This window comes from Neomonachus schauinslandi, chromosome 4 (genome assembly GCF_002201575.2).
Source record: "Neomonachus schauinslandi chromosome 4, ASM220157v2, whole genome shotgun sequence".
Classification (NCBI taxonomy): domain Eukaryota; kingdom Metazoa; phylum Chordata; class Mammalia; order Carnivora; family Phocidae; genus Neomonachus; species Neomonachus schauinslandi.
In genome coordinates this window covers 80,534,419-80,558,620 of record NC_058406.1, presented here as the reverse complement: position 1 = coordinate 80,558,620, position 24,202 = coordinate 80,534,419, and the positions used below count along the sequence as shown (strand labels likewise).

Genomic DNA, 24,202 nt, shown 5'->3' with positions numbered 1-24,202 from the left:
AGCATGTGCGTAGCCTATTTCTCCATATATTAAGATTTTCCAGGTTACACTGTATAACCTCATTAATAAACTATGATCAACATTTTTTGCGTGATAACACTAGCCTTTGAATTCACAGATAAATAGCAACTCATATAAGGAAAGATCAAGCTTCTGTGGGGAGCTTAGTATAAATAATTCTAAAAAGAATAAGCTATTTTCAAATATATTTTAAGGATTTTTAGTAAATAATCTTTAATAAAGAGGATCTTAAAGTATCTTAATTTCTTTATACTATGGCCAGTGTATGGTTCTCAAAAAGCATTTGTTTGCCTATGAAGATAGACCTATAGAGTCTGTGTCAATCTTGATTTGGGGGGAAAAGAGCATAATAAAAACTAAGACAAGGGAAATAGAGATGGAAATGTCCAGCAGAAGCAAAGGAAAATCATTATGAAGCCTCTATATGATCAGCAAGTCATGGGTCAAATATGGATGCAAACAGGGCAACTGCAGGTCAGTTCAGACAGGTTGTCAAGACTCAAAGGGGTCTACTATGGAAAGAAATTTGCAAGGGATAAAATACAGAAATACAAGGATTCAGGCAAACAGGATGGATTATGAAAGCAAAAGCATACTTTAGAATACTGTATTAGAGACTCAACACACCTAGATGAAATTTCCAGATGACCTCTTCATGTTGTTATTAAGGAGGTTGTCATTAATTGGCTTTATCAACAAGAAACATGGGACTGGGGTAGGGATTAGGATATACACTGATTTCCCTGGCCATATTCCCTTGCTGAGTAGACCTGGTTTTCAGACACAAAGGTATAATCTTCTTTATCCATGGACTTCTGCACAGTCATTTTCAATGGTCCATATCAGGGTGGTGACTCAGCAGGTTCGGAAAGTAGATGTTTAAACTCTTTAAGATTATTCTGAACTGTCTCTACACAGAGGACACCCATCATTGTCCCCTACCATGTCCTTTGAAGCAGTCTTTTTCTAGGAGAAAAAATGAGACCTGCTTCTTGTTGGCTGGACTAGGCTTGACTCTTTCAAGGACCTTAAGAGATTTGTTTGGATTCAGCTTAACTTTCTTGATTATATCTCAGTGAGATACCCTGGGGTATTTGGACAAATTAATTTTTCTCCCATGACTTCCTCAGAATTTAGCCTAATCCTATCACAGGGAGACTTCCAGATCCAAGTAGGGAGTTGCTGTATCAGTTGAAGCCTCCAGTAATCAGAGACATAGAGTTAGGAGTGTAAAAGGTTTATTGAGGAACAATGCCTATGAAAGGAAAGGGGAGGAAATGAGAGTGGGCAAGGGGAACAGACAGACCCTGGTGGAGATATGAGAAAAATCTTTGCCAGCCCAGTGGGGGCTCAAGGGCAAAGATCGCTGTTAGAGGAATGTTGCATTGGATAGAAATGGCTTAACCTTGTACCACAACTTTGCTGTCACTGCCTAGGGACTCCTCAAGAGGAGCCTGACCTCAGCTTAAAAACTGAGACTGACCTGAAGGTGTAAGCAGGTCAAGGATGTCAGCTCACCACACTGTTGTGGCGGGGCTTGAGTCTTTTCCTGAAAGAGGATCTGAGTGGTGCATGTCTGTGTCTGCCTGCTTCTGCATGTATTTGGTAAGAACACTTCAGATCCCAGTTAAGTCACCTGAGCATATCCACACATCAGTTTTGGCAAAAGGTTATATGAATATAACTCAAAAAGTTAACCCCTTAACTTAATCTGAGCTCAGCTTCTTCTTCCTCTCATCCCCCTCCCCCTTCCCTTCCTTCATCTCCTCCTCCGCCTCCTCCTCCTCTTCCTTTTTCTTCTTCTTTCCCTAGTATAACATGGGATTCCTGAAAGAGAGACATGAGACATTTATACAATAGGACAGTAATAGTGCTGTGAGGATGTCTCCCTTTGATGCTCACTGCTAGACTAGTACATGGAACTGGGCAGGAGATGTTCACTGACCCGTTTCTGGGGCAAGTATATCTTATCCAACTTCATTACCATGTCAGGTAAGACAGTGGATTTCTAGTTTGAATTAGGTAGTAGGATCAAGATGATCGAGGACATCTGAATCTGATTCTGTGCGGACAAATTGTGGAGGGGAAGGTTTGAAATTTGAAAAGTTTAAAGAAGTGACCTCCACTATTAGCACTATTAGTGAGCTTGTGGAAAGGTAGCTAGAGAATCAGAGGGTCATCAGAGAGGACAAAAAGAATGACTCAGAGAGTATCTGGCCATCAAATATTATCTAAACAGTGCATGACAATTCTTGTCCATTTGTTTCTGAGACTAAGGGTGTGGTAATAAGAACTCTGACACTAGGAATGTCAGAGGAATGGTACACCAAGGAAATGCTGTCTGAAAGGAGGAAAAACAGCATAAACTATGTCACAGGAAATGTTATTTAAAGGAATAAAAAAGGAATGCAGTTTCCCTTTAGCTGGCAAAAATATGAGCCTATTCTCCCACCAGGCCCCAGGGACCAAGGACTGGGAGCTGAGGTAGGGTTAGTGGTGCAAACTCTAGAGAAGCCTCAATATCCTAAGGATTCAGACAGAAAGGGCCCTGGGCAGCCTGGGACCTCAGAGAGGTCTTCATGAATTGCCAGGCCACAGGGGGGGACAGTTGCCCTCTAAAAACACTTCAACCAGTGAGACAGGGCATCAGAAGACTTTCCAAACACCACCGGCTGGTGGGGCAAGAACTACTAATATCTCCAGCTTGTTGTGGCTCCGTGGAAGAGAAGAGGCAAATGTTTTCTTGGCCATTGTGGAAAGCTGATACACATCTAGGAATTCTTCATTTTTTTTTTTTTATTTAACACAGTATTTATTATCTTTAGTGTCTCCGACACTGTGTTAGGGGATCAGGGTACACGTGTAGGATGCATCCCTTAAAAGACTGATAGTCTAGCCGAGAGGGGAAAAAACAAAACCATAAATGGGTGGTGATTAAATATTGTGATAAATGAAGGAATAAGGAAATGTTATGGAAGTGTTTAAAAGGCAGTCCTTAACTCATCCATCCTGTGCTGAGGTAGGATGGGAGGGTTGGTCATGGAGGGCTGCCTTGAGGGTGTTCATTCAAGGGACAAGAGGTGAAGGACATTCTGGGCGAGGAGACAGGAAGAAAGAGAGGCTGAAGTGAGAAACAGAATGCAGAAGGCTGTAGCGCCTGGGGAGGAGAGAACACACAAGCAGTTCCATGTCATCTTCAACTTAAGGCACAAGGGAAGTGGAGAAGAAAGAATATATAACATATAAAATATTTTATACACACATCCATTGCATATATATATACTTACAACATTTTATTTTTTCGCATTTTATGTTTGTTATATGTACTATCCCCCTGGATTATGAAGTTTGTTTTGTTTTTAAGAATAGGGATAGTGTATTATACATTTTTAAATCACCATTGTCTAACATAAGGTGTAATGCCTAAAACAGTTGTTTATTAGGTTATCCTGGACCCAGTAATTTTATATTCTATTTTCTTCTGAGAAAACTGAAATAAGAAAGCCCGTGTTAATTTATGCAATGTGAGCTTTATCAGTTCAACAGTATTTGTTGAGAGCCTACTATGTGCCAAACCCTTGCTATATGCTCTGAAATAGTCTGAAATGAGAGAGCATTATTAAGATCTCCTTTTTTATATTTAACATCCAACATGTATTTCATGTATGTATCTGACTTCTATTTTCTAGTAGACTCTGCCTTCCTTGTTCCACTCATCTTACTCTCCGGCACAAACGAGTTCAATGCCTTGTGGAATATTTGTTGAAAAAACAGAAGCCACACTGCCTAGAATGCCACCAGCTTTCATTTTTTTTAAATTTATATTTGAAAACCCTTAGAATTGTTTCTTTTTATATATTTTACAAGAAATTTGTGGCTGTATAATTTACCTATAATAAAAAGAACACATTTAGGTGTAGAGTTTGATGTGTTTTGGCAGTTGTCTACACCTGTGTAAACATTACTACAATCCAGTTGTAGAATGTTTCCATTAGACTCAAAAATTCCCTTTGGCCTCTTCCTACTTAATCACTCCCCCACACCCCAGCCCTAATCCTAGCAACTACTGCTCTGCTTTCTATTAGCATAGTTTGTGTGTGTGTGGAATTTCATAGAAATGTGAACATACAGCATTTAAACTCTTGTGTATTTCTTTAGGTGAACATAATTTTTTTTATTAATCCCAAATTGTTGCAACACCCAGTAGATTCGTTTCTCTTTATCACCGAATAACATTCTGGTGTGTGGATATGTTACTATTTGTTTATTCATTCACATATTAATGAATATTTGGGTCATTTCCAATTTGGAGCTTTTTTGAAAGAGTTGCTATGAACGTTCACGTGCAAGTCTTTGTGTGGATATATGTTTTCATGTCTCTTGGATATATAATTAAAAGTGAGATTGGTGGGTGGATTGGTTTGTGAATGTTTACCTTTTTAGGAAACTACCAGATGATTTTCCAAGGTGACTGTATCATTGTTAGCATTCTTAAATCAGGAAAACCAATTTAAAAAGAGCACATGCTAAACCATAAGTTAATTTAAAACATTCCCATTCTAGTGCACAATCTTTGCATTTACTAGTAATTCGACCTGGAGTAGTTAACTCTTTCTGCTCTATTTTATTGACATGGAAGGATAAATACATCACATTTGCCTATTACTCTGAAGCTACATTTAGTCTTAGAAGTATAAATGAAGTACAAGCCTTTATGGTTCTGCTTTACAATTGATGGCTGAATTTCACTTTAGGGAGCAATTTTGCTAAAGAAGATGATGGTTTAGGACATGATAATGGGAAAGAAAATTAAGAAGGTGAAATAGGTACTCAGATTGATCTTCTGGGCCCTAGTTCTCTCTGTCAGAGAAGTGGACATAATAAAAATGCTAGCTACTTCCTGGCATTCATGTGAATTAAGACTTAGGAGTTCCTTAGTGGAAAACATTTATAACTGGTAAAATTTTTCAGTGGATTCATTGAAATGCCACCTTCTAAGAGAGCCATTTTGAAAAGATTGTACAGAATGAAAATTACCAGGTAAATTGGAGAGAAATGTTTCTTAAAGTCAAAAATTTCACTTGTAATTTAGCTTATCAAGAAATTCTCACAGCCTCATTTTCTAATGCTTGTTCTTTTGCACAGGGCATGAAACCAATGAGATTTGATGCCCTAGGAAATTGGTGGAAATGCCTGTCCTACAATGGAGAGGTCATCTTAGGGGTCTCAGATGCAGCAGTGTGTATCATTTATAGAACCCCTTTAATATGTAACTAGAGACATACTAGCTACTAGATTAAAAATTATTATCTTACAGCCCAGATAGAAAAGAAAGCTTTAAAAAAAAATTTAAGTTTTAAACTTCCTAGAGTTAGAAATTATTATCTTATGGCCCAGATAGAAAATAAAGCTTTAAAAACAGTTTTGGACGGTGGAAACTACTGTAGCAAACAATCTACTCAGAGCTACATTTCTAGTTTTTGTTGTTGTTGTTTGGTTTTCAAAGGGATCGATTCCAGAGTGTTTTAATTGCAGGCAGACACAGGGAGGTTCCCCTTAAAGTTGTTGAAGAGACCAAAATTGTCTCTTAGCTTGCTTTCATCTTTTTGTCAGCAGGTCTGGTCTGGTACCTTCGCCTCAATGCAGTACCCTCAAGACCACCAGGTGCTTCCCCAGCCCCACCACTCATGCCTTTAAGGGCTTCAGCAATTTCTTGCTTATCTTATCACACATCTCTGTCCCAGAAAAGCTCATTCTGTGGCAAAAATGGACAGGGAAAGAAACAACAAATGTTGGAGAGGTTGTGGAGAAAGGGGAACCCTCTTACACTGTTGGTGGGAATGCATGTTGGTACAGCCACTTTGGAAAACAGTGTGGAGGTGCTTCAAACAATTAAAAATAGAGCTACCCTATGACCCAGCGATTGCACTACTGGGTATTTACCCCAAAGACACAGATGTAGTGAAAAGAAGGGCCATATGCACCCCAATGTTCATAGCAGCAATGTCCACAATAGCCAAGCTGTGGAAAGAGCTGAGATGCCCTTCAACATGAATGGATAAAGAAGATGTGGTCCATCTATACAATGGAATATTACTCAGCCATCAGAAAGGATGAATACCCAACTTTTACATCAACATGGATGGGACTGGAGATTATGCTAAGTGAAATAAGTCAAGCAGAGAAAGTCAATTATCATATGGTTTCACTTATTTGTGGAACATAAGGAATAACATGGAGGACATTAGGAGAAGGAAGGGCAAAATGAAGGGGGGGGGGGAATCGGAGGGAGAGATGAACCAGGAGAGACTATGGACTCTGAGAAACAAACAGGGTTTTAGAGGGGAGGTGGGAGGGGGGATTGGTTAGCCCAGTGATGGGTATTAAGGAGGGCACGTACTGCATGGAGCACTGGGTGTTATACGAAAACAATGGATCGTGGATCACCACATCAAAAACCAATGATGTATTGTATGGTGACTAACATAACATAATAAAATTGAAAAAAAAAAAAAAGAAAAGCTCATTCTGTTGCCTCAGAGCATTCTTTGGTGATCACATGAATAACAAAAAGCTTAACAGGTGCTAAAGAAGTATACACACCTACACACATACAGTTGCTGTGGGAGAGATTGCCAGTCATGGTCAGGGATAGGCATTATTAATACCTGTAGGAAGAGCCAATAAAGACTTCAAGATCTAGGTAGACTTTTTGTGGATTAGACACTTTAAAAGTCTTGTTAAGTTTTTTTTTCCCCCATCATTATCCACTCTTTTTTTTTTTTCCGAATTATCCCAGATTTGTAAGGAAGTCTTGGATTTCATGCTTTTAGAAATTATTTATCATAGGGCGCCTGGGTGGCTCAGTTGGTTAAGCGACTGCCTTCGGCTCAGGTCATGATCCTGGAGTCCCCGGATCAAGTCCCGCATCGGGCTCCCTGCTCGGCAGGGAGTCTGCTTCTCCCTCTGACCCTCCCCCCTCTCATGTACTCGCTCTCTCTCATTCTCTCTCTCTCAAATAAATAAATAAAATCTTTAAAAAAAAAAAAGAAATTATTTATCATAAAATATACCCAGGTTTTGGGAGTGGTGGGTGGCTGGGTGGCTTAGTCTGTTAAGCCTCTACCTTCAGCTCAGGTCATGATCTCAGGGTCCTGGGATGGCATCTTGTGTCAGGCTCCCTGCTCAGTGAGGAGTCTGCTTCTCCCTCTGCCCCTCCCCCCTGCTCATGATATCTCCCTCTCTCTCTCTCTCTCAAATAAATAAATAAAATCTTTAAAAAAAATAAAAAATATATACTCAGGTTTTTTAAAACCTAGGCATAGTCTATATTTTGATGAATCTATAAGGAAATCAATTGAAAATATTTTGAGTATTTATTTTTCTTTCTTTGACAACACTGCTTTTTGAGTATCTACAATGCTTTGTGCCTAGAAATAGAAAAGCAGTCCAGAATTGTTTGGTTTTATTTACTTTTTGTTGGTGTGGATAATGTTAAAGTTTCAATTTGTCAGAAATAATAATACCTTTGTGTGTTTCCTATCTTGAAGATTTGGAAGGGGGGGCATTAGAAATTATCTAAAATCTGTTTCAGTAAGGTTTTAAAAACTGGCTTTAATGGGTGACACCATCTGATGCTATTACTGGAAAACTGAGAAGGTCAAGTTGCAGAAACACTATTAATTGCTTTTAGATCTCAAACATTAATATCAAAAGTGTGAGGAAACCAGGAAAGTGTGAATAGTTACAGCGTGTCCTTTAATTTCCCAAAGTATACAGATTCATTTTATGTTATTAGCCTCACCACATTTCTAGTTGTATCAGAATATTCCCTATTATGTATGTCAAGCAAAACTTTACAATTTAAAGAACAGTCACTAATTTTTAAAATAATATTAGTCAGAAGTTGTTTTTAAAATTCCCAGGTAATCAAATTCTGTTTCAGCTGGGTATGAAGATTAGTTAGCAAGTGGCTTGGCTGAGTATGAAGATGAGAAAAAATATTATCTGAACACCAGGAACCTTACTCATAGAAGTATAGGATGGTCAAATTATGGTATCTCAAAATAGAGACAGATGATTCGAGTAAGTAATGGTACCAAGGGACCGTATTTTTTTTTTTTTTACAAAAACTGAAAAACTTTGAGCAAATTCCAAATTGTTAAACAGTGTGTAAAAGACATTCACTTCAAGTACTCAACTGGTGAGAATGAACAGAAAAAAAAGTGTAACAAATGTTCAAAGTAAATTATTAAGACATGGTGGTCAATAGTATTGAAAGCCACTTAGAAGCCTATATCAGATTATTAGTGTTTACTCTATTGGAACCAAATACTATTTTATGTTTGTTTCAGTAATTCTTATCAGGCTACCTTCCACGTATTATGCAATTCAAGTGATCTTTAAATTATTGTTAAATTCTATCTTAAAGAGAGCTTTCACAAAGGACATGCAATTGATATCATCTAGAGTTACTGTCATTTCTAGGCTAAGTCCCATGGAAATTCATAACTTAAAAATGAAAGTCAGAAAGATGCAACTGCCTTCATAATGCCAATGCAGTGGTTATAAATATTTCATGAACGTTGCATGGGCAGGGGCAGATCTCCATTTTCATGAGTTAGAATTTGTACAGCTAAGTCTCCAGATTTTACTATTCATAATGCACAGTATGCCCTGTAGAGCATTCCATATAGTGCTTTTTTAATATTTATGTTTAATGAAGAAATTACTGTTCTAAAAAGAGAACAAACCGAATCAAAGATTTTTTTGTTAAAATTATGAGTTTTGCTGAATAGAGACGGTAACAACCAACAGAAATTACCTCATTGCTGTATCTTAGCACATAAACGCCTAACTTTTAGAGTAATACAAGATGACAGATCAAGACACATTAAACGTAAGTGAAAAGGTTCTTTCTAAAGGTTATAACATTAGAAATCTCATCTTAAAAGAATTTGAAAGGTTAAAATGCAAAGAGCAACTTTCTTACATATAAAAATATTAATTACAAATGATATACTGGCCTGCTGTTTCATAGTTTAAATATATGTCTATATTTTTCTGGGTTTTTCTTTTATTCAAAAAACATTTTAACTTGCTAAGATAATATTACCAAGTTCAATAATGAATTGCTATTGCATATTTTAAGGTAATTTATCAAAGTGCATTATCAGTACCTGTCAGAATAAATTTTGCACTAAAAGTAATAAAAAAAAAGGACTATTGTATGTATTAAAATCAAAGAACATTGCTACAGCTAAGTTATTTTCAATGGAAAGGATAGGTGATTGCCCTCTAAATGATACTTGTCCCATGAGAAAATAGAAGCCTGAAAAATCACAGGAAACAGGCACAGGAAAATGTCTGTTCCTTGCTTTTAAAAATGAGCATTTTTTTATTTTATTTTATTTCATTTTTGTCATTTTGATCAATTCTTTCAAGTAGATGAATGTTAAAAAGTGCTTCAAGATCTTGGTAACATTTACAAAAGTAAACTAAGTTACTGATCAGCTCATGTATAGTCCAAGGCTGAATTATTCCATATTAGCATACACTATATATCATAATTAGATTGATTAGGAAGTCATGGATTTTCTTTTGAATATACTTCATCAAGACTAAGTCTTCTAATAATGGAAACAACAGACTTCAGCTATAATATCATCCACCCAGGAATCAGCAGCTTAAGTATTTTTTATTAGGTTTAAGCCAATGAGGTCTCTGGAAATTCTGTAATATTTACTGAATATACCACCAAAAGTTTATGTTTTACTCCTGGTATTATTTAACTGGTAGTGGAAAACACTTTCTTCCATTTGGTTCTTCGTAATTTTATTTTCCAAAGGCTCCCTTGAGGAATTTAACCTTTATGTGATGAATTTGCAGTTCACTGGAAGTGTGTTAACCTTAGTTCCCTAATGAGTCTAGGTGTAATACTGAGGAGGAATTGAGAAATAGATCATGTAGCTCATTGTCAAGTTGGATTTGTCTTGCACATATCCAGCTTTGCTGTTGTTCCAGTACACATTTTGATCACAATTCTTTAATTATGTTCTATATTTAACTGACCTATTTGAACAGGATCCAGAGCTGGTACGGAACATCTGTCGCTGGGTGAGGCAAGCTGTTCAGATTCCTTTTTTTTGCCAAGTTGACCCCAAATGTCACTGATATCGTAAGCATCGCAAGAGCTGCAAAGGAAGGTAAGAACTAGACTTGTGTCACTTGTCTAGTTCTGGAAGTATGGGCCTGAAGTATGTGCCATTCCAAAGTATATCTTTATCCACAAATACATGTGTGTATCTTTGTTTAGAGTTTAAGAAAAATACTAAATTGAGCACTTGATCTCCCAAATGCAGTAGGTTCACACCTGGACTCAAGCTAGTAAATGGACTCTAAACAAGGACATTTATAATCTTTCTTGATAAACACCTGCTTCACGCACAAAGAATTTTGAAACAAAATCATGCTCACAGTGAACCACTCCAAAATAAATGACCTTGTAATGTAACAATCCAACAGTAGCATTTGAACCTTTAATGAAGTACAAAACAAAAAGATACCAGCTTCCACAATATGAAATTTCTTGTGAATTCCCTTTATATATTGATAGGGCCTAGTATACTGCCTTAAACATATGTCCAATAAATATCTGTTGAACACATAAATCATGCAGGCAGTGAATGATTTTATAAATCATATATGCCATGCCCTATCCAATGGAAATTGCATCTTGATTTGCAAAGGTATTGTAAACTACCTGGGAAATAACACCAATTATAAAATGTTTGAAATCTATCAATCTGTATAATAAATGGAAAAATGAATTGATGGGAATTAAAAATTTTTATGTCTAGCATTTTAGTAAGCATAATGGTAGGAGTGAAGTTAGTAAAGTCATTGAGGGAAGGAAATGTTCTCAAGAGAAAGAGTGTTCATGTTCCCTGGTTGTGTGGGTTTGAATGGCTTTTGACCATTGTCCCTTTAAAAAATCCCAAGTAAATGATGAAGTGTTTTCCATAGGTGGTGCAGATGGCGTTACAGCGACCAACACTGTCTCAGGTCTAATGGGATTAAAAGCTGATGGCACACCTTGGCCAGCAGTGGGCCTTGGGAAGCGGACTACATATGGAGGAGTGTCTGGTAGGTGTTGCCCTCTGCTTGCATTTTGCTTCCTTGAAGGTTGCTGAAAAATCAGAGATCATGTTACAAGCAAGTATATCATGTCTTGTATGATCCCAAATTCTGATAACTCATTGCTGGTCAAAATTCCTAATAGTTATGACAGATGCAACATATTGAGTGTGAAAGCTCAAGTAACTGATAGCAAAAGATGAGAGAATACCAAGATAAGGTTGTGTGTGAATTCGATTCTCTCGTGGTCTACGCTCTTCTCAGAATTTCTCGTTGTCACGAATGTCTTGTCACTTACTAGTAAGGGCTGATACCAGTGCTGTTGCAGAGAAAAACATAAAAACCCTGATGATAATATCTTTTTCAGAGTCTGAATTTGTTTCACTTTTCCTAGAATTTTGAAATCTACCTTCTTCAAAAAATCTTGCTTTCATAACTGTCCCCAGCGAATTCTTAAAACTGCATTTATGGCGGCAGCTGAGAGGACATTTCAGACCTCACACCTTTGCATATCTTTCCTCATCATCAAACACTTGCATTTAAAACAGAAACAGAAGTTTTAATCCCAATGTGTCGTTCAGTATCTTTGCCCTGTGCACTCTGTTGCTGTGACAACATGAACTTGGTCTTGCAAAGACAATGCTGTAAGGTTCTTGACTGTGCTGGTATGGGGATTAGTCTCCTTGGTGATAGAGACAGTGGTAAATATACATAATATAGCAGTGTCCCACTGTTCGAGAAAAGCATTGCTGAATCAGACCAAAATATGCTTTTGGAAGAGGCTGGGTAGACACAAATAAAGCACTATCCATGCTGAGGTATTATATTTTGAGAGCATGAAGTGTGTCTATGAGCCACGATTTTTAAAAAATTATATTCCGCTTTTAATTGAATGCCATTCGTATTCCCACAATGTCAGAAAGATGAAAGCTGACGAGAAGCACCTGCTCAGGGTCCAGACACAAACTCTCTTTTATCAGGAGCTATCAAACAGAGCCTTAAATACTATTGTAATGCAGAATAACGTGGACCGCGTTAGCATGTGCCACAGAAAGAGAGTCAAGAGACTCCAGAGTTGGGCTGTAACGTGCACTATGTTTTCTGTCAGCCCATTTCAATTTTTCCAGCCTGCCATGTTGACAGCAAGAGAATAAAGGAGGTCACAGAGGGTGCTGAACATTAAAAATTAATAAAAGAACTATTGCAGTAGTATTTTATATAAGTAACACCATTCACGTTTTCTCATTTAAGCTGCAATTTCTGAATATTCTCCCATACTATAACTCAGTCTAAAAAAACTACAAAATTACAGCATTAGAAAAAGTCTTTTGTGTTGTAGTCTTTAAGCATACACACACTGGAAATTATAGTGCTACCTGAAAACAAGTTCAGCTATACCTCAGGGCCTGTTAACATTTCCATGAAACTCTATTTCTAAGATTTATAAATTCATATATAAATATTCACTTGGGCTATAAGCTCAGCTAAGCCTGGGTGGAACTTTCATTTTAAACCACAAAAAGTCCCTAACATTTTTAAGGGCTTGTACCTCATTTCTAATAGGTTCTATATTAAGTCCCTTCACATTAAACAGTCTGTTTTGAAAATAGCCTTTCTCCATATTGACAAAATTGATAGAATTTCTTTCCTTTAAAGCAGTGTTGGCTTTAATTTAAAGGTAATAGAATCTGAAAAGCAGTTTAAACAGGCAATAATAATATATTTGAGGACAGAAGCAAGTACTATAACATAGTACCTTCAGAGTGAGTTATAACAAAACCTAGCCTACCAAAACTGTGTTAAATAATAATGGCTTCAAATTTTAGGAATGATGGAAATATCAAAATGGCTAAATACCATTCCTACTTTTATCAAGCATGGCTGTCAAGACTTCAAATGCTGCTTCAATGTAGAATATCATACAAAATATGCCAGACATTTTTATAAGATTAAAAAAATTACCACAGCACAGTGCTAATACTTTCCCGAGTATTCTCAAGCACTGGAGTGTCTGCTTTTAGAAGAACAGCTTGAATCGCAGATTCTTTTTTTAAGTGAAAGCTGAAAAATATTCAATTTTGGATAGCCACCTGAAATACAACACATACTTTCCATTGCCAGGGAGGAGTGTTTTTCCCCTTCGATATTCTCCAGCTCTCTATTCAGTCTTTATTATTTTTTCTCAGAATAAGATTGCTGCTATTTGACATGAAGGTTTTATTTTGTTTAAATGGGAAATAATGAGGTACTTGGGGTACTGCACATGCTATAGAAAAATGGTCACATTCTGTAATGTCTTTCTAAAGCACACTAGCTAATAAAGGGCAGTGACTAGCATTGGGAAGACAGAACCTCAGCCAACGAATGTCAGTTGGATTATTTCGAACATGATTAGTCTGGATGCTAGAGTACTTTAAAGCAATGTTTTCCAAACTTTGGTTCCCAACTCATGAGTGTACAATGGACCAAGTTAAAGACCTGTAATCAACATTTAAAAAAAATCAAATAGAACAGAAAAAAATGTCAGAATGCTTGGCACACAGATGGGATAAACATTGGTCAAACATCTTTTTCAGTTATACATGTAATATACACACACACGTGTGTGTGTGTGTGTGTGTGTATGTATATATGTGTTTATTTCTATCCTGGGTCATGATGTAAAATGAGTTTTTTATTATGATTAACTTCAAAAATTCAGAAAGCTACTGATTAGAGAGAGGTCTCTTTATTTAATAAAAGAAGTCATTAAGCCTCTAGAAGTCATTAAACAAGGTTACTTCTATTTGTTGCAGTTTAAAATTTTTTATCAAGAGCAATAGTTAGATTCCGAGATCTCATCCTCAGCTTTGTTATTTTAGAAACTGCGTTTTTCCAACTCATCTATAGGTGATTAGAATCTGGGGGTGGGGGCTGGAGGAGGCAAAACATATGAAGCAAATCCATAATGGAATGATTTATAAACCTGAATTTCAATTGGAGATACACGTGGCAAGATTCATGCTCCATGAGTCCATTAAAGGTTGAATTATAAAATTAAAAGTGATTTCATAGTGAGAACAGTATCAAAAGAAAGCTTAGTCGGTATTCATAAGGAAGATTTTCATGAAACTAAGATGGCTAATTCAGCTCTCCACCATACAAATACTCCTGTCTAAATTACCGACTCTTAATTCCTTGCCTTTCTTTGGGCAGTAGAGACTTTACATTGCAAGTTGTTACCATCTAACTTTCCTTTCTCTGGAATCCGTGCAGAAATCTTTTTTTTTTTTAAATATCAAACAACAGTTAGTTCATATGTCACCAAACAGTTGAGCAGATTATTTTGTTTTGTTTCTGGGGGATTCCGTGCCTTTATTTATTTCATTGGAAGAACCACTGATCTCATCAGTAACATTATTTATGAACCCTATCCTTGAGTGAATTACTGATTATTTTTCCTAGTTTTAGTTTACTTATTTTTTTCTTGTTTTAGTTTCAAATTTTGACCTTTTTCCTGGCCTTATCCACAAATAATGAAAGAATGTTAAGATAGCCCTTAACTCAGTGATTACTATCACCTGGGTAAATGTGTTGTCCAACTGTGGTGTGACATTTTCACAGTCAGTCTTCCCTGTGGAAAAGATTCTTTTAGACATGGTTAAGAATGAGTCCTGCATGGAAAAAAAAAAAAAAGGGAGCCTGGGTGGCTCAGTCGTTAAGCGTCTGCCTTCAGCTCAGGTCATGATCCCAGGGTCCTGGGATCAAGCCCCGCATCCAGCTCCCTGCTCGGCGGGAAGCCTACTTCTCCCTCTCCCACTCCCCCTGCTTGTGTTCCCTCTCTCGCTGTCTCTCTCTCTCTGTGGAAAAATAAATAAAATCTTAAAAAAAAAAAATGAGTCCTGCATGACATAACCACAGATACATCTGACTTGCAACTGACTTTGTGAGGATGGTATTTATTAATTTCTAGCTGCTTTAGGAGAAACAGTAATCAAGGATCTTTCAGTGGGGTAAACTCATTTGAAGGAATTATCCCTTGTTGTGTTTTAAGTGCTTCTTTCTATTGATGGGGGATGGGCATATTTTTTAGGTTTGTTATGTAATTCCATTATCCTGTATATATTCTGTTTGTTATATATACATACACCCACATAGGGAAAAGATATGAAATTTCTCTGCAGAAGGCACTTTGAAACGATGATGGATGCTTTAGGTTCAATTAATTCACTTCCTAGAAGCTTGGAAAATTAAGTCATTGTTTTACATTATTTTATTTACCGCATTTGTTCTATTTACCCAAAGAAGGAAATTCTTGTTCTCAATTTCAATATTGGATGGCTTTTTGACATTATTGTCTGTACCAACCTGCTCAGTTAAAACAATAGAACACATTTTATTTAATAGTAATACCTATAAATTCTAATACTGATTTCTGAATAATTCATCAGAAATGGCCTTCAAGATTTGATCTCTATTTCAGGAGCCCAAATTTACTAATTACATATAGGATATTACAGATTTAAGAGACGATTGTGTATTTCTTAACAAATGACAATGGCATACTCCATAAATGCCCTTACATTCTCAAATAAATAATGAACGATTTGAAATCCAGCTATTAGGCACTGAACTCTGAGTGCTTATAGTTCTAAGCCTCCTAAAGGTGTTTTCATTGTAAAACCAACCAGAGAAACATCCATAAAAGAAGGTACAAGTTAGAAATTTGCTAATATTTTGTAACTCTGTGCCAGTGTATGGGCTAGAAGTGGGTACAAAGTGTATAGCTCAAAAAACTTGCACAAAACATGAATCAGCATAATAGTTTAAAAATAATCTTAACTCTATACTGCATATTTTATGTTCATGTTTAAAAAGTTACTTAGGCATGATTGTTGGGACCATACAGTGACTTAGCTGTGTTGAACTCAGGTACTGAGCATTATGTAAATGCAAATGCAATGTAACCCATTCCAGTCAGGAACTTAAACTTATCTTGATCTATTTATTAGTGTATTTTTGTAAAATGAGGAAGATGACAAAACACACAGTAGATTGAAAACCCAAAAGTTACAATTTGCTTTGAATAGCTATTTACACACACACAAGCAACTGAAGATTTTGGCAAGATTACTTTAAGTTCTTGCACCATACATTACAATTATATCATAAAGTGCAGTATTGGTATTTTTTTATGGGAAGTAGTTGTTAATGGGCTGGACTTTTTTTATTGTCAATCACATAATTACTGATGCATAAAATCCTTTTAGAAAAACACGCCTACTCACTGTCATAAAATTTCAACTATCTATTATAACTATCTTTATCAATAAGGGCTTAGATTTTAATGCTGAAATGTCTAAAATAACCTGAAAGATAAAGGTAACATTTAAGTGAATAAAAAAAGCACTGATAAATTATGCCAAAAAGAATAATTAAAAGGAGAACCTTTCACTTTATACTCACTCATCTCTTTTCTTTTTTGTGTGTGTGTAAAAAATTGCAAAAAATATAGTCTATTCACATAAATATTCTTAGGGCATCACAAGTTTAACTGATCAAATTATTAAAGACCTTGTTATATAAATATATGTACTATATTTGCAGAACAGTCAAAGTAGGCATATCAAATAAAGATGCTGAATTACAATTTTCATTATAAATTACCAGTTTGGTTGAGAGAAGCTCACCATTAGAACTATTCTCATTTAAATCATGCTCATTTGAATATATTCATGTACAGATTGACAAAGAATCCCCTTTTGCATTATATTGCCTTTCCTGGAGCCCGAATTTCACACTGTTTGGCTGTCGTTGGTCTGTGCAGGAGATCAGAGCCCTAATAGATTTTTGACGGTGAGCTCGCCTGCTACCTGCCCTACACAAATCCTCACTGTTCATGTTTGCTTCATGGCAACAAAGCAGACAGAAGGAAAATGCCAAGTGCTGAGTTTGAGGTACAGCCTTGCCTTGGCTTGACATTTCAGCAGAATAGCAGTTTATGAGATGCATAATTTTTCATCTGGGACTCAGCTGCCATATTCATAGATGCTTACAGCTCATTGACGGACTGGAGCAAGGGCAAAGGTTTAAAGCGTAGACCAAGGTCTACATCCTTGCCGTAGGTATTTTAAAATAACTATTGTCCTGCAGATAAATGGTAAAATCAAAAAGTATTTAAGAGCCAACAAATGCATGGCCATGTGGATATTATATATGTTTTCTTTTATTCAAAATTAGGAAAATAAATTAATGTCTGTATCACCTCCTAAGAAAATATTTGATAGACTTTGTAAACCAAAGGACTCTGACAAGCATATTAAGAAAACTTACCTTTGCAGCAATGGTAATGAATTATTAAATTTCTTTCCTCTGTGTGTGTGTGTCTGTGTGTGTGTTTTCCATAAAGAATGACTTCAAGCTTGAAATTAATCAAAAAATGTTCTATTATGAAAGTAAAACTAAGGAGTATCGTGTCACTGTTTGAGCTTGAATTTAAATATTCACAGATTCATGCATATCTACTGTACTAAAAAATCAGTGTAGGTACACGTCAGTGACTGTTTAATTTAGAACTACACATCTCTGTAAGCTTCAGAAACAGTTCACCATGTCACAGTCTCATACAGAACAATGGTATAGTACATTGGATTAATTAAAGAAGGCTTGCAGAGAACTGAGTTCTCAGTATGTCAAGATTTCAGTTTTATGTTAAATATTTTCTAAAGGCCAGACCCTTAAATCTCAGGGGCTGTACCAAGCAGTGAGCTGTGAATTTAACCATAGGCTAACTGCTAATGATAAGGAAAAGAGTCCTAGTTGAGGCAGCTGTAATACAGTCATTGGATTAGGCTATCAATCACTCAGCTCCCTAAGGAAAAGGGGAAGAAGACCAAACAGTGAAAAGGGAAATTAGGAAAGGAGGGCATGACTAGAATGAGATTCCTCACCATCCTTATCCATTCGTCGGCTTAAATCCCTAAGCATTAGACCAAATTCTCCAGCATTGCTCAGACTATAAAGCCAACACATTTATCCCTAACATCGAGAGAACTATCAAAATGTCATTGGCTTTCAGTAGCTGAAGATCTTAAAACCTGCTAGAAGCAAATGCCTGATTACATAATCAAAATTAGATTAACCCTTAATTTTTGCACTTAAGATTTATATGTATGATTATTTTATGTATAAGGATTTATGTACATCAGCAAGGGAGATATTCTTATTTAACTTCTAATCTGGAGCCAGTTTTAACTCAAGGAAGCCCTGTTGTGAGGTGAGATTCCAGTAGATCAGTGGTTCTCAGTGTGCCCCAGACCCTGGAGGACTCATTAGAATACAGACTGCTGGGCTCCTCCCTGAGTTGTGTGGGAGGGCCTGAGAATCCACATTGAACAGTAGGTGAAGAAAGGTTGGTGTCATTGAGCATTTTTATTTAAGATCTTATCTCCAAAATAGTGTCAAAGGCTTTAATCGGTGGTAAAATTCAAGAATCATGGTATTCCATATATAAATTTAGAATCTCTGCCCACAGCCAAGTATCTGAAACAAATTGTAGTAAATAGAATCAGAATTCATTCTTAAGAAAAGTAGTAGAAGAGGTGCCTGGGTGGCTCAGTTGGTTAAGTGTCTGCCTTTGGCTCAGGTCATTATCCCATATCTACTGTACTAAAAAATCAGTGTAGGTACACGTCAGTGACTGTTTAATTTAGAACTACACATCTCTGTAAGCTTCAGAAACAGTTCACCATGTCACAGTCTCATACAGAACAATGGTACAGTACATTGGATTAATTAAAGAAGCCTTGCTTCTTTATCCCATGATCGAGCCCCATGTCAGGCTTCCTGCTCAGCAGGCAGCCTGCTTCTCCCTCTCCCTCTGCTGCTCCCCCTGCTTGTCCTCTCTCACTCTCTCTCCAACAAATAAATAAATAAAATCTTTAAAAAAAAGAGAGAGACAGAAAAGTAGTAGAAAATAGTATTTGAGGGCTCAGAATAGAAAGAATATGCCACTCCATTTAAAATTAAATGTTTCCAGTTATAAATTATTTTATGTCATGGAGATGAAAAGTACAGCATAGGGAATATATTCAATAATATTGTAATAACATTGTATGGTGACAGATGGGGACTACACTTACGGTGGTGAGCATTGAGTAATGCACAGAATTGTCAAATCACTATGTTGTACATCTGAAACTAATGTAACATTGCATATCAACTATACTTCAATAATAAAAAAATTTTAAGGATTAAATGTTGACTGCAAACCATTGTTATGCAAAGAGAATCCATTCTAAGTGCCACTAAGTAGTCCTTTGGAAAGGAAACAGGTGTCAGAGGCAGACAAGGGTAAACTTAAGCTCCTGATTGTGAAATACCATGTTTTTCTTTTTGACTTTGTGCAGACACTAACATACTGAATAGTGACAGTTCTCTCCCTGGACAAGCACGTACATATCAATGAACATAGTTATTTCCTCAGACTCAAACTGTAGGAGACAACAGTATTGGTAGCCTCCCGCTTTTCTCTCTCCCTTTATGTTTTGCCCGTCATCCCCATACAATTGCATCCTTTTTATAAGTAGAAGGGAAGGGATAACCAATGCTGTGGGGACAAGCTGTTTCAATGCAGTGTCCCTGCCATTAGCCTAGTTATACTATGCACGAGAGTCTTCCAAAGTCATGTTTATAGACTGTTGGTGATACAGTTTGTCAATCATGGAAGCTTCCAGGTTTTCCTGGATGAAGGAGTGTCCTGGTGTGCAGCCCCAATAATTTAGTACCATCTGAATCCCTGATAGCAAATAATACCCCCAATTCCAAAAGGTCCTTAAGTGTGGGGCATAGTGCATCCTCAAGAGACCCACACAGTATCTGATGCTCAAAGGTACAGACTGCCCAGATGATAAAGGAACATCATAATAGAGAAGGTAAAGGAATCTGGTCAGGCCAGCTTAACTTCACTCACTATGCTTTTGTAGAGTCTAATACTTTGATTCAATGTGTGTAAGGATTTTACACTCATTATTTTAGTTTTCTTCAAATTTTTATGCCCACAAATACCCCACATTAAAAAATATATAAACTATGTACTCCTCACCCATTTTAAGTCAATCTTACAAATTTTAGCCATAAGTTTAAGTGATAATAAAGGACATAGTCTCCCACATTCTGCAAATATTAATTCTTAAGATGAAATGGCTACATCATTCTTTTAAATAAACTTAATAGAGTCTCAATAGCACAGTGATTTTATACTCATCATGACTCATTTAAAAATACATAACAGGCTTGAAATAATAGTTGAAAGTTTTACATAATTTTTTCCCTTGAACTAGTATTTCCAGTCAACTTCCTCACCAAATTTTATCCTGTTTTTGTTTATTTTTAAGTTTGAACATCTCTTATGGATTGCTATAGAATTTCTCTTTAACAAACTATATGCCTATAATATGACATTTATATTTTTTAAATTTCTGGGTTAAGGTTTTAATGATAATTTTTCTTCTATATTGTTCTAATTGACAGTTAATACTTTATCATAATAATATAAATATATTATAACTAGTGATAATTATTCACCATAAAAGTAAATTTTATTGGAAATACACTTCTTAATGAGGAAAATATGGCTTCTTAAAAAATAATTAGATCATATATTTATTATTGATGCACATTTTTCCTAAAAATGTCAGGGTTGGCATTATTCTATTCTACTATTATTTTTTAGATATGAATATAGAAAATCCTTGTTCATCTAAATAATTAAAGGGGACTGCAAAGAGTTTTATTATAGTCAATTAACCCAAATCTTTGAACACCTTCCGCATTACAAGCTAAAAGTTACTTAGTAATCTTCACCAAACATGATTAGGCAATTTGATGAGCTACTCTTTTAGTTTTGTTGAAGAAGTAACTTGGAACTCACCTGACTTTCAAAAATATTTGTTACCCAATCATAAATCACTTCTTTAAAATGAATACCAATAGTTTGAATTAGCATTTTGTCTGATACCTCAGCACTTTTACTGTTGAGCAATATGTCATTATAATATTTGAGATCATTGAGAGATAAGCTTTTTTCCAAGGTAGAATGGACTGTTAAGACATAAGAGTTGGGAAAGAGCCCCGCATCAGGCTTCCTGCTCAGCGGGGAGCCTGCTTCTCCCTCTCCCTCTGCCTCTCTCCCTGCTCATGCTCTCTCCCTCTCTCTCTCTCTCTCTCTGTGTCTCTGTGTCTCAAATGAATAAAAAAAAAAAAGTTGGGAAAGAACCAGCATGATATTTTGACTGCACTCTTTCTCAGGCATATAAAATTTAAGATACAACACCTATGGAAATCAAGGATCTAGAAAATGAGTCCCTAAGATTAGTTCACCCATGGGATACATACTTCCATAAGAAGGGCAACACTGGGTATACATCCTTCTTTGAGAAGATCACTAGCTTATTTCATCTAATCTTCACACAACTTTATAACAAAGCAATACCTTGGTTTTCATTTTCATATCAATTTGACTATGTTTCTTAAAATAGCACCAGCAATTTTAAGAAAATTTTCATGCATGGGCTAATAAATCTCAGTATATAAGTTAATATGTGCTAGTGGTAGCATTTGAAATTTTATACTTCCAGACTTTTGTGTTACTGGCAAAATCAGTCAGCATTTCTGCACTCCTCAGCACTGGCTATTCAGGCAATGAGTAGCAGCTACATGGGAATATCAAGGCCTTTGAATAATACGATCTTTATTTGCCCAGCACCATATTGAACACTTTATATGCATTCTTATATAAATAACTCTATGATGCAGACATCACTGGCCCCATTTTGTAGCTTTAGGAACTCAAACTCCAGATGGTTAAGCAACTTGCCAAAGTTTAGATAGCCAGAACGTGTCATAGTTTGGATTCAAACTCAGATCTGTCTCCAAAGATGAAGTGCTAGGCATTTTCATGAATGTCTTAATCCAATAGCTGCCATGATAAGTCTCTGTCTACATATAATATACTCATTAAATTCTAATAGGCTATGAATGTCATTTACTAATGCAACATTTATTCTATCTGGATTTGAAAATCTGTGAATGTACTCTTCTGTGACCATTGTCAAAATCACGGCCTTATTATCTGTATCACTCCATCACTATATTGGAAAATTGATCAAGTAGGTGAATTAGGGAAAAATTCTTTAATTCCTTCCAAAGAACAACAACAACAAAAATGACAGGAAGCATTCAGGCATTTTTCTTAAAGTGTAAACATGCAGCGTTTGCTTGAAGTGAAGCTGTCATCAATATAGCAATAAATAACCTTATTTCTTACTGACTTAGATAAACTGTATGAGGGCTTGGTCTAACTGTGATACTGAGAAAAAACTTTGGGTGTCCTTTTTAATTTCTTCCTTCTAATCTTCAGTCAGTTACAAATGACCATGTGTTCCTGCAACTGTCTCACCTTCTTTTTGGACAGATCCATCTTTTTCCCCAGCGGCAGTATCATCTCCTTTATAATTTCAACTGAGCTTGCAAAAAGCACCACTAAGTAATTCAGAGATGCTACTTTTTCATTAGGTGGGGAGAGAGAGAAGGACATTTTGAAGGTGGTGAGGTGAAGAAGAAATTGGACCAAAAAAACCTTGCTAAGCCCCTTCTGAAAGGGAAAAAAAAAAAAAAGGAAACTGAACCATTTCTCACTTTCCCTTGTATAAAACAAAACAAGATAAAATATAAATAAAATAAAATAAGATGAAACTGTTTTAGCACACATCTGGCATGATGTGATATGAGAAATTTAATCAGTATAAATTAATTTGAAAAGTATATAGATCAAAAATCAAGAGTCCAAGGAATGCTTCTAAATTGCTCTCAGTTCATTTAACACATCTGGTTAATGACAGACCTGTTTGGATTATAAGCTTCTTAAAAGCAGGAGCCATTCCTGTTTCTTCATGATCTCCTCCAAAGCCTAGGAAAGGCATAGGCACATTGTAGACATGAAAGACACACCATTTGATCCTTAATATTCAGCTGTGTATAACTAAGAGGGTTTGGGGAATGAGACTGCCTCTCAATTTCTGACATCCATCTTGACTTGCTGGTGAGCTTTTGGTAACTGAGTAAGAAATTTTAACTAACAGAATATAGGCCATCTTATGATACATTCAAAGTGCTGAAAGGAAAAAATTTGCAGCCAAGAATACTCTATCCAGCAAGGCTATCATTCAGAATAAGAGAGAGAAAGAGTTTCCCAGACAAACAAAAGTTAAAGGAATTTATGGCCACTAAACCAGCCCTACAAGAAATGTTAAAGGGGACTCTTAGTGAAAAGGAAAGACCATAAGCAAGAGTAAGGAAAGTAGGAAGCCCAAAAGCAGTAAAAATAAGTATATCTGTAAAAATCAGTCGAGGGACTCACAAAATAAAGTGATGTAAAGTATGACACCATATACCCAAAACGTCAGAGGGAGAGGAGTAAAGAATGGGTTCAGATTTAAGCAACCATCAACTTAATATAGACTGCTCTATACAGAAGATGTTATATACAAACCAGGTAGTAGCCACAAATCAAAAACCAATAATAGATATGCAAAAAAAAAGGGAAAGGAATCCAAATATATCACTAAAGAAAGCTAACTAAGCATGAGAGAAGAGAGCAAAAGAAGAAAAATGGAGAAAAACTACAAAAACAACCATAAAACAAGTAACAAAATGACAATAAATACATATCTATCAATAATAATCTTGAATGTAAATGGACTAAGTGCTCCAATCAAAAACATAAGATGACAGAATGGGTAAAAAAATAAGACCTATCTCTATGCTGCCTATAAGAGACTCATTTCAGACCTAAAGACACGGGAAGATTGAAAGTGAACGGATGGAAAAGTATTTAGTATGCAAATGAATATGAAAAGAAAGGGTAGCAACACTTATATTGGACATAATAGACTTTAAACAAAGACTGTAACAAGAGACAAATATCTATATCATTAAGGGGACAGTCCAAAAGAAGATATAACAATTGTAAATATTTATGCACCCCACATAGGAGCACTCAGTTACA

At 36.1% G+C, this 24,202-nt stretch overlaps 1 protein-coding gene across 1 annotated transcript in view; it reads left to right on the top strand.

Annotated features, from left to right (window-relative positions):
- The window catches only part of DPYD (dihydropyrimidine dehydrogenase), a 799,188-nt gene that overhangs the window by 571,053 nt on the left and 203,933 nt on the right, over positions 1–24,202 (top strand). Inside the window, 3 exon segments of the mRNA XM_021690256.2 lie at positions 10,105–10,161; positions 10,163–10,226; positions 11,047–11,166. Coding sequence (XP_021545931.1) covers positions 10,105–10,161; positions 10,163–10,226; positions 11,047–11,166 — 241 coding nt within the window.